At 41.2% G+C, this 10,424-nt stretch overlaps 1 protein-coding gene across 1 annotated transcript; it reads left to right on the forward strand.

Annotated features, from left to right (window-relative positions):
* The first annotated feature begins 7,153 nt into the window (after window positions 1-7,153).
* Window positions 7,154-10,351, forward strand: b9d1 (B9 protein domain 1). Its single transcript, XM_038696504.1, has 7 exons — window positions 7,154-7,333; window positions 7,508-7,576; window positions 7,919-8,030; window positions 8,194-8,290; window positions 8,485-8,547; window positions 9,385-9,452; window positions 9,951-10,351. Exons 1-7 carry the CDS (start codon window positions 7,271-7,273, stop codon window positions 10,106-10,108), a joined length of 630 nt encoding a protein of 209 aa, XP_038552432.1. The 5' UTR covers window positions 7,154-7,270; the 3' UTR covers window positions 10,109-10,351.
* Window positions 10,352-10,424: the final 73 nt, after the last annotated feature.

The raw sequence follows: 10,424 nt of genomic DNA on the forward strand, positions 1-10,424 counted from the left end.
ATAACTTATGTACTGTATTGACTTCCAGAAGCCTATTTAGAAATCAAGCAAGTTGTTGGAAATCAGTAAAAAAAACTTTTTAGAGGTGAATTTGTGTGTGATGCTCAGACAGGGACACACTCTGATAGACATCTGCTGGCTCTGGCTAGTTAATGTGACATATATTCCAGTGAGAAATGGTAGCTAGCAGCACTGATAATGATAACAAAGACTACTACCCCCATGTAAAAAATAAGAGCAAATCCTCTTGTTAGACACAGTTTTTGTATGTATTACATAAATGGAAAATAATGTGTATATCAGTGAGCTTTAGAAATGCTAGCAGGCTTTATTGCCCTCTGACAGAGCCAGGCTTGCTGTTTCTCTTGTTTCCTTGTGACTTTCTGCTAAGCTAAGTTTGCTTACTGTAAAGGCTCGTGCAGACTACACAACTTTCAGCGTCGGCCAGTCGCCGTGCTGTTCACACTACACAACTTGCCGTCTTGGGACGGGAGTCTTGAAGTCATTGTGGTGTTCACATCGGTGAAAGGGGGTCACTAAGGATGGGTATCGCTACTCGGTAGCTTTATGGTACAGACCGAAACAGCCCGGTGTCGTGCCGAAAAGTGATTGCCGTCTGCTGGAGCTGTATTGCCCAGTCTCTTCAATCACTTTCTGGCAAGTGAAATAGCCTACTGCATTTTTTGGGTTGTATTGGCCATTTAAAGGTATTTTAAGAGGTAAAAAGTACTAGGTGACATATAATTTGTCAAATATAACTCTTCTGAATGAAATCAACAAATTTCAGGGCAGAAATAACCTTTCAGTCAATAACAAAAGGCTTCAATCATTTTCTGGCAAGTGAAATACTGCATTTTAAGAGTTGTACTGGCCATTTAAAGGTATTATAACAGGTAAAAAAATAGTGGATTGGTTGGTAGGTCATCATAGAAAGTAAAATAATGCAGAGTCATAAGGATAATTGCAAAATTGTCATTTTATCTCTAAGTTGGCAGTAAGTCATGTTAATTAGGCTACAGGCCCGAAACAAAGATATTACATATAGGCCTACCAAACATCAGTTTTCTGCACGACACCTCCACCATAAACTGTATAAAAAATGTGTGCATGCATGGAGTCCAAGCGTGATTCTAACAGCCGCTCACCTTTCGGCTGCGGTCTCAGGCATGTTCGTCACTGTTTATTACCACAAGCTTGGCTTTCCGTTGGTTTCATCTTCTGGCATCAGTTAACACTTCTCCGTACATTTGTTTTTGCTATTCACATCACTTGTCACCGATCGATCGCTGCGTTCCATCATCAATGAAACACTTTCGTGGCGCAGCAGCGATCAACTGATTTTACTGACGGCGCCTCCGGCTGCAGCTGCTGCTTCACGTGTAGTTAGTTCGATCGGCTAGACCTGCAGCCCCTCTTTTCCTCTGTTTGTATCTTTAGTGTAGTTTAGTGACTTGTTTAAACAGAAGGCTTTCTCGTTTTATTCTTGTGACTGTGGTATTGTCAGAGGTTTGCGGCTCCCCACTAAAGGAAAAAGCACTTGGTGTCATCTTTCAATTCAGTTTATTGATTGAAAGTTAAGAAAATAATCTTCTGTTGTTTACTTTCAACACAATTATCAAAAAATACCTTAAATTCGTTTCCCACAACTTATTTGGTCACTAAACTATTTCACTCCTCTCTCATTCAACTCCCAAGCTGTGAGGATGACCTAATTAGGATGGGGAGCCATGTGATACAATTTCCCAATACTTCTATCAGTTATTTGAAACAAGAAAAAATTAAATAGATAACCTTGCTTGTCCATAACAACAATAAAAATAATAATAAACTACCAAGTGACATGTCACCAATCAGGTGACATGTGACCTGGTGACATTTTATGCAAGGTATCGAATGAAGTACTCAATTGGTATTGGTATCACTTTAAGGGTACTGGGTTTGGTACTGGTATTGTAAAATGACGATACCCAACCCTAGGGGTCACACACTACACGAGCTGACAGTGTTGACTGCGAAAAATCATGTAGTAAAAACTAGGCTTTAGCCGTAGCTTCCTATTTAGCGGCATCTATCTATTGAATTCTCAGCAAGAAAAAGAAGCCCTCTGCCCAAACAGACCAGTCTGGTTCTGGACAGATGGACCCTTGGGAGCCAAGAAGACTCTGAAACTGAAGCAGAAAGACATTTGGGGTGAGGCAGAGAGAGAGGGGGACAGCATAGGGGAGGAGGAGAGGAGCTGGTTAAAAATATGATACAGGGTTTCAATGCCTCTCCCAGAGGGAATAATAGATTCAAACTTGGCCAAAGATGGACCACACACACACACACACACACGCTACATGAATGCACCACACATGCACATGCAGAAACACACACAGAAACACATGAGCACAGCAAACTGTACAATTCAGCCATACTAGAAAGCAGTCCAGGTTAGGCAGACAAGAAGGCAATTTGGATAAGAAACTTGTGCAGACAGTTTAGCCAGAAACAGAGGGAGAGAAAGAGACAGAGAGGATCGACTGAGGCGGAGACAGCCAGAGGAATGGCTCATTAAATTGACTGTGAAGGGTTGTAACAGACAGTTTGGGTTTTTTTGTTAGACAGGCTGAACATATCCACAGTTGCAGGTATCATTACACAAATAGTTTTCTCCGTAAAGCCACTGAGAACTGCTGGTGTGGAATTAATCAACAGCTTTCATACAAGAATAGCACAATACAATCTGCCTTGTTAGTCAATTGTGTAGTTAGTTACATTAGGTGTGAAGGTAGTGTAGTTTAGTTAGGGAGTGCATTTCTAATGCTGGAAAAGAAACTAACAAAAAGAGTGATTTCTACGGCTGTAGAGACTCAGAAACGTCAGCATGTTGCGTCGTCAGTAGCAGTGAAATGCTCGGGAAACATTTCTGCTAATCCCAAATCATACCTATCTCCTCCCTCATTTTTCCCACTCATTCCTTCTAGGGCTGCAGCTAACTTTGTAAGCCATGACAGCGTGACAGTGAGCCGGCGTGAACAACACCAGGACCCTGAAACTGAAGCAGCTAAATGGAATTTTAGCCATCATTTATTTTGTTATTTTCACCTGTCCTTTACCTACTTTGACCCGTCATAATGTCTTGTGAAAGAGGCCTGTAAGAATGATAAAAGTGTCCATTGTCTAACCCCCAACATATGCAACAAAGCTAACAGGAGAGTGAGGAAGATCATGTCAATCAAGAAAGGCAACGTAAGGGAAAACACCTGTGTAAATGGGTATGAAATGTCTTCCATAAATATCAAACTTTTGTTTCTGTCAGTTTAGTAATTGACTAATAGTTTAATGAAATACACTTTCCGCATTTCATTTATTCTTCTTACACTTCGTCGGTGTCCTTAATGTCATTTTTTATTGGCCATATCACTTCCTCAGCTCCTTTGTATTTTCTGCTCCAGTGCTTGCACTTGGGCAGCGGGTTACATGTCAGGGCTTTCTCTTAGGAGCAAAATCTGTGAACCGGTGGTCATGGACCATTAGTCCCACACAATCTGAGACATTAACCTCCATCAGCATCTCTCACCTATCTAAGCCTGTTCTGTGTGTGTGTGCACCCATTTGAAAATTAGATAAATATGACTCACTGAAGTACGCTTGTCATACATAATATTTTGTGACAGTGAGCAAAGACTATGTGCATTTTTGTGGTAAAGCAGGAACGCAGGCTTTCTCTGTATACCTCCCCGTCTCTCTCGCATTCCATTCCCTGTCTCTATTTTCCACCCATGTTCTGGATGAATCACACTCACCCAGGAGAAACCAATAAAGGGCACTTCAGGGATACATTTCCGCCAAGGCGGGAGATCACTCTGTGCTCTGTGACATAAGAAATACACATAAGAAACATGTACTGCCACTTTCAATCAAGTAGGGACATGTGAAATGTATGTGGCCAAAGACGTGTGTGCTGGCAGTGATTAACAAAGAGTCTAATTAAATGTTCTTGCCTGCCATAGCTGTTTCCAGGCAAATGTTCGGTAAAAATGCAACTAGGTTATAGAACATGTGTGTAGTTAGGGATGGGGATCGAGACCTGGTTCCAAAAGGACCCAGTTCCAAAATTTCTCAAAACTGGAAAATCAGTAAGGTTCTTTCAGTAAGGTAATTTGAAGCGCAATTGAGCGAGAGGCTGCGCCGTCACGGTGGAAGACGGTGAGGGTTAAGCTAAGTTAGCTCCAAACTACTGTAACGTTAGTTGATGACAACTACGCTCGTTACTGTAAGTACGTGCAATAAAACCTTCGCAAGTAAAAAGACAATACTTTATCAATACACCTGTCTGTAACGTTAAACATGCAGAAATGGTTAATTTAATCATCTCTGTCCTCAGTATCACATCCTGTATGTTTTAGACAAGCACAGCTAACGCTAGCTTGGCATTAGTCAAATGTTAAAAACAAGCTAAATAGAAAGCTGTCTGTCTGGAGCACAGACTGGTCTGTAGTCTTAAAAACTCAGCTGCTGGCTGAAACAAACCAGCCGCTCCTCCTTCTACCTGGTAACGTTACCTGCAGCCGGCGAGAGAGGAGGGACTGATACAGACTGATGTTGTTCTTTCTAAACCTCACTCACTAGTTGTGATGTCAGATAAAGTTATTGAGTTACTTTGCTGTTGTAAACATTAATGTTGCTGCTCTAGAAACAACATTTAGCTGTATTTAAAATATTAAATTAAAAACAACCAGGCAGTTAACATGTACACTTCAATATATGTTAATTTATTGCAAGTGATATGTCATCTCAATATATAACGTTATCGCACATTGAATATTTTCCTCATCCCGTGCAGGCCTACCTCATGGCCGTTGGGTCTGGTCTTACCTAATAACCATCACTAAACAGTAAAGTATTGATAGTGGTATCGATGAAGAATCGGATCTTTAAGCAGTCTCAATAAGGGTATCAATAAAAATTAACGATCCCCATCCCTATGTGTAGTGAAATGGGATTAAGCTTGATTTGTGGGCTTATGTTTGGAAATACACATATGCAAATTGTGTAAAACTGGAGTTTCCATGTAAAAAAAGTCCAGAAAAAAATGAGATCCCATATGTCCAGATGACCCCTTTGGACTGGCTACAGCAACTTTAAATGGGCCATGAGTTATGAAGCTGTCGGGACTCTAAATCAGGCATTTGGCAGGGAGGAGGAGGACTGGAGAGATGGAGGAGGAACAAAAGGGGGTCAGAGACGTGGGGGCTGAGGAGAAAGAGGAACAGGAAAGGAGCAGGAGGAAGAGATGGAGGAGGAGATGAAGGGACCCGAGATTTGACAGGTGAATTAGAAGGAGAGACTGAAGAAGAAGGAGGGAGGAATGTTTCATGTTGAGGGAGGAGGATGAGGAGACGATAAAAGAGGCGGGGACATTGGGGAGAAAGAGGCGGGAGGTGCTGGCAAAAGAAGACAAAGCAATAGAAGAGATGACTGAAGATGAAAACGGGACAGAGGGAATGCAGGAGGTGGAGAAACAAAACTCATGAGACACAAAATAGGCAGGTGGAGGGGAAGGAGGGCCAGTGAAGTGGTTGGATGAAGAGAAGGAGGAATAGGGAGATGCTGGAAAGGAGATGAAAAGTGATGGGGTGGGAGAGAGTTGTCTGTTTAGCTTCCCCCACAAGCAGGCAAAAGAACAGAGCAGTGAAAGGAAGGAGGATGGAAAGAAAGCCACTGTTTGGGCAGTAATAAAGGTCAGGGACTCAGGGGGCGTGCTGCGGTCTGACACCAGGACACACAGAAACCTACCAGACAGACAGGAAGACAGAGACGTGGGGTTAGTAGGCAGACAGACATACAGACAGACAGAGCGGGAAATTATTGGTGTGCGTGACAGAGCTGATAGAAACATCTGATTTCCCACAATAAAACTAAAACACAGCTAATTATCAGCACAAAAGGCAGCAAATGGTTACGTAGACTAATAATTATTCTAAAGTATATGATAGGCTACGCTCCTCACAGCAGTATGGTGTTGAGGGGTACATCACACATAGCCTACTGTGATTATTGTTTGCCACAGTCCATGCAGACATGTATCCTGTGGTGCTGCATTTTAAGTGAATCCTTGGCTCTGGTTACAGAGGCACTGAAACACAGTCAGGGTGGATTTTAATACTGATAAGAGTCAAACTTCTCCAAAAGTCACAATGTATATCATCAACTGAATTGTACAAGCCCTCTGTAATGTCAGTAATCTTTCCACAACTATAGTGGAGACTTTTTTTCCAAAAAACTATAGTTCAAATAAATGAGATATATTTGCATAATTTCTGAGAACATGTCCTTGGATATCCTCAGTGGTACACAAGTCTGGACCAGGTCTGGACACAGAAATTTCTTTTTTGTTTAGGCTATGTTTAAGGTTTTATGGTTTTTAAATTAACAATCGACTGTTGTTTTTTTCTGGAATTAATAAGATTTGTATCTTTGAGCGTAATACTGTGTAACTTTACAACAAGGGCAGCAGTATTAAAGTTACTTGCAAGTATGGTTACATTAGGCTGATAGGCTACATTCTCCACTTTATATGATAACATGACTAAGTTACATTTTCTTTATAACAGAAGAAGCAGCGCGATTATGTGGACAACTTGTATAGGCCTATGTATTTTGCTGTAAATTAGGTTATTAACGTGGTCGCCCGCTAATGTTAGGCCTATTATTTCAGAGTTTGCTAAGTGTTGACACACAATTACCATTTAATTGCTTTGAAAAAGTCACACAGCAGTGCATTACCTCCTCTCCACATCACCACGATATCTCTGCGTCATTTGTTTGACAAGAAAATCTCAACACACAGGGTCGACTTACGTTGTGTATCTAACATTAATGCTTTACACCACATTTCGTGGCCTTCCTCGGAGGCCGGACCTGCTTTTTACAGATTAATGAAAAGGTAGTTAATGACCTCTCTCACTGGGACCACGTTCGTTTCGCCATGTGAAAATGTCCACGGTGTATGTGGATGCAGCCTTTGCCTCAGGCAAACCGATAGACCTGAGCCGCGCGGATTTGTGTTTAGTACACTGCCGCCATCTCGTGGATTTTACTGGATAATTTCAGCATCGCTTCCGTTCAGTATGGACCTTGCAGGTAGCCATAAGGCGGAGCAAGTGTCGCCTTAGAAACGGACAAGGTTTAGGTCAATGAGTAGCGGCAGGAGCTTTCTAAACTTCACTGAATTACTCCCGAAGCAAAAACGCCTTAGATGTGCAGTTAACTTACCGAAGCCGTGATGGCTACAAGCAACCCGTCGGTGTTTCTTCTCACAGTGAACGGACAGATTGAGGGAGCGAACGTGAGTGGTTCCTCTGAGTTTTAGCCGTCGTTAGCCTAGCAGCTAATTTCAATCAGCGATAGCAGTAACGTTACTCAGTCTCAGCTACACCGTGGCGTGAATTTGTCTCAATTCTCAGTTTGTGTGTCGTCACTACTTCCAGGGATAAATGTGACATTTCTTGTTGTATTTCAGTTTCCAGAGTTTGACAACTTGTACTGCAAATATTGTTTTGTGTACGGCCACGACTGGGCTCCCACTTCGGTGAGTAAATTAGCTAACGTTAATACTCACATGGTGACCGAGATTATATTTAGTGTTAAATTAGTATTTTAATGTTCTGGTCGAACTACTCATTACTTCCCGCTGGTTATTTTATACAATTGTGGAGTTTTCTATGTCACTTTACTTTGCTATCTGTTCATGTCTGATATTGCAGATGTTTTGAAAGTGCAGTGCCAGTGTTCTGAAAAACATGTATCATAATGTACAGACGTTTTTTTTTTTACATGCATGAAATCTTTACAAAATAAAGTTATTATAAAGCAGTTAAAATCCTGTTTGGTTATTATCTTACTACAAGTGTCTACTTATGTTTCTCTTCAGGGTTTGGAAGAAGGCATCACTCAAATAACCTGTAAAGGCAGTCAGTCTTCACACAAATTAATATGGAACTTCCCACTGGAGGCAACGTTTAAGAGCACAAACCCCTCTGGATGTGAGCATTACACACATACCACAGAAGGACGTTTGGTAGCTGTTGCCTTCATTCATCCATTGATGAACATCTCTGCTCTTTCAAAAATGATATTACACATACACTGTAGAAGATTAAAAAATATCACTTGGTACAAAATGAAGACTGAATTTTCATTTTTCAGGGCCTCAGCTTGTGGTGAGTGTGTATGGTCCAGACGTGTTTGGAAACGATGTGGTCAGGGGCTATGGAGCAACACACATCCCCTTCACAGCTGGACAGTCAGTATTTCCTCCATCTGCTTTTTTTAAGGAACGCCTATCCTAGGCACCGATTTATTTAGTAAACATTCACATCCCTGCCTACAGCATGTCCAAGCTTCCCTTAAAAAAAGTAAGCTTGGACAAGGTGGGATCTGATTTTGATTGGCTTTTTAAAGAATTGCCCTTGTTTACTGTCTGTATTCATTTCTCAGGCATCTACGAACCATCCCCATGTTTGTTCCCGAACCCACATGGAGGCTTCAGAAATTCACGAGGTGAGATGTGTGTACAGTCGTGTGTTTGTGTATTTGCTTTTTTGTCTCAGCAGCTGTGGCACTGCGGGTGATGAGTTGTGCCTGCAGGGGGAGGCAGACGCTATCTGAGCGTTATCAAACACTTACTGCTTCTGTGTGTGTGAGAGTCCTACAGAGGATACAGTCGTAGGCCCCTGTGGTGAGAATACTCAGTACATGTTGTTTGCCAGCTGCTGTTATCGGTGTATGGAAAGACACACAGAAACGCAACATTTGTGATATTTTGTCTTCCCACTCGCTGTGGGAAAGTGTCACAAGTAGGTGGTGCTTTCTCACTCATGCACTCTACCTAGTTGTACTTTAAACTACATGTACTTTAACACATCACATCCTGTGTGCCAGAGAGGCATTTACAGGGGAGCGATTTTAGGATAGGAAGTGCATAATATTTTGATGTCCCGACAAGGTTAAGCTTATGCAAAAGAAAGTTGGAAAATTTATTTTTAAAAATTAACCGGGGTGGTGATGGCACATAGATAAGATGTTTGCCTTTGGTGTGGGAGACTTGGGTTCGATTCCCACTGTGAGACATCCACCATTGTGTCCCTGAGCAAGACACTTAACCCCTAGTTGCTCCAGAGGCGTGCGACCTCTGACATGCATAGCAATTGTAAGTCGCTTTGGATAAAAGCGTCAGCTAAATGAATAAATGTAAATGTAACCAGAAACAGAATGACACTGACAAAACAATGTCTGCCATGAAGTACAACCCTTATGTGTATACTGTATACAGTGTATAGGCAGCTCAGATTACTTGGAGGCGTAATGAGTTTTAACATGTTTTATGTCCTCATTCAGCTGGCTGTTGGGACGGCGACCTGAGTACACAGACCCTAAAGTAGTGGCCCAGGGTGAAGGCAGAGAAGGTTTGTTGTGTGTCTGTATTTCTTTATTCTTTTTACAGTGTTTACAGTAACAGTTGTTCTCACCTTCTCAATACAGAAAGACATTTTGGTGAAACACAATAAAATGTGTACAGCAAACTCCTTGAACCAAACATTTCTAACATGAATCACGAATAAGTAGGTGGTTTACTTTTAAGTAGATCTGGACGAGCACAATAAAAGTAACTTGACTGAAGACTGGCGGTTTGAAAGCTGGGACATGCTGTTCGCGCCAACAAATAGATGGTTTGAACTCTGAGTATAATGCAAGTTTTCAGCCACTGATAAATGTTAATGCATATTGCCCGTAAATAGGTAGAGTAGAAATCTTTTTTCTTTGGTCATTTATGCATTTGTTTTAAACACGATTATGACATTGCTTGAATAAATTATGTGACTTATGCTATGTAACAGTTTTCAAAATAATATCTTCAAAATGTCTTTCACAGTGCAATGCGTCCTTTATTTTTTGTGTTGCAGTGACGCGAGTTCGTTCCCAAGGCTTTATCACAGTCTCCTTTCACATCCTGACTAAAGACATGAAGAAACTGGGTTACGACACGGGACCATCGAGCCCTGCGAGCACACAGTCCACCACATCTGGCTGGTCAACAGAGGAACAACCGTACAAAATGTAATCACAAGACTGTTTGAGACAATTAGTTTGGTCCCGACCTAAATGAAAGCACTAAACACATAAAATATGAAATGACTTGTTTACATCCGCAGTACAAAAATCCACAATGCTGCACTTCATTTTTTTAAATTTAGAAATTAGATTGAGATGTATTCATATAAGCAGTTTCAGATATTTTTATGGTATTGAATTTGTTTTACTAAATTTTTACTTTTTTTAAATAAATGTGGAATTTACCTCTGAATTGTTCATGTTTTAATGTAATGCATGTATATATTAAACACAGTCGTCACTGTAGTTGTTTGGACTTGGACACC

The sequence above is a fragment of the Micropterus salmoides genome, unplaced genomic scaffold (assembly GCF_014851395.1).
Source record: "Micropterus salmoides isolate LMB-PRFRI ecotype aquatic unplaced genomic scaffold, ASM1485139v1 Ms_hic_scaffold_10, whole genome shotgun sequence".
Lineage (NCBI taxonomy): Eukaryota > Metazoa > Chordata > Actinopteri > Centrarchiformes > Centrarchidae > Micropterus > Micropterus salmoides.

Excerpts from the sequence above, each read along its gene's own strand:
- b9d1 (XM_038696504.1), top strand. The coding sequence starts at position 7,271 with ATGGCTACAAGCAACCCGTCGGTGTTTCTTCTCACAGTGAACGGACAG. Across the intron at positions 7,577-7,918 it reads ACGACTGGGCTCCCACTTCG|GGTTTGGAAGAAGGCATCAC; the intron begins GTGAGTAAATTA and ends GTTTCTCTTCAG. Across the intron at positions 8,291-8,484 it reads ATCCCCTTCACAGCTGGACA|GCATCTACGAACCATCCCCA; the intron begins GTCAGTATTTCC and ends TTCATTTCTCAG.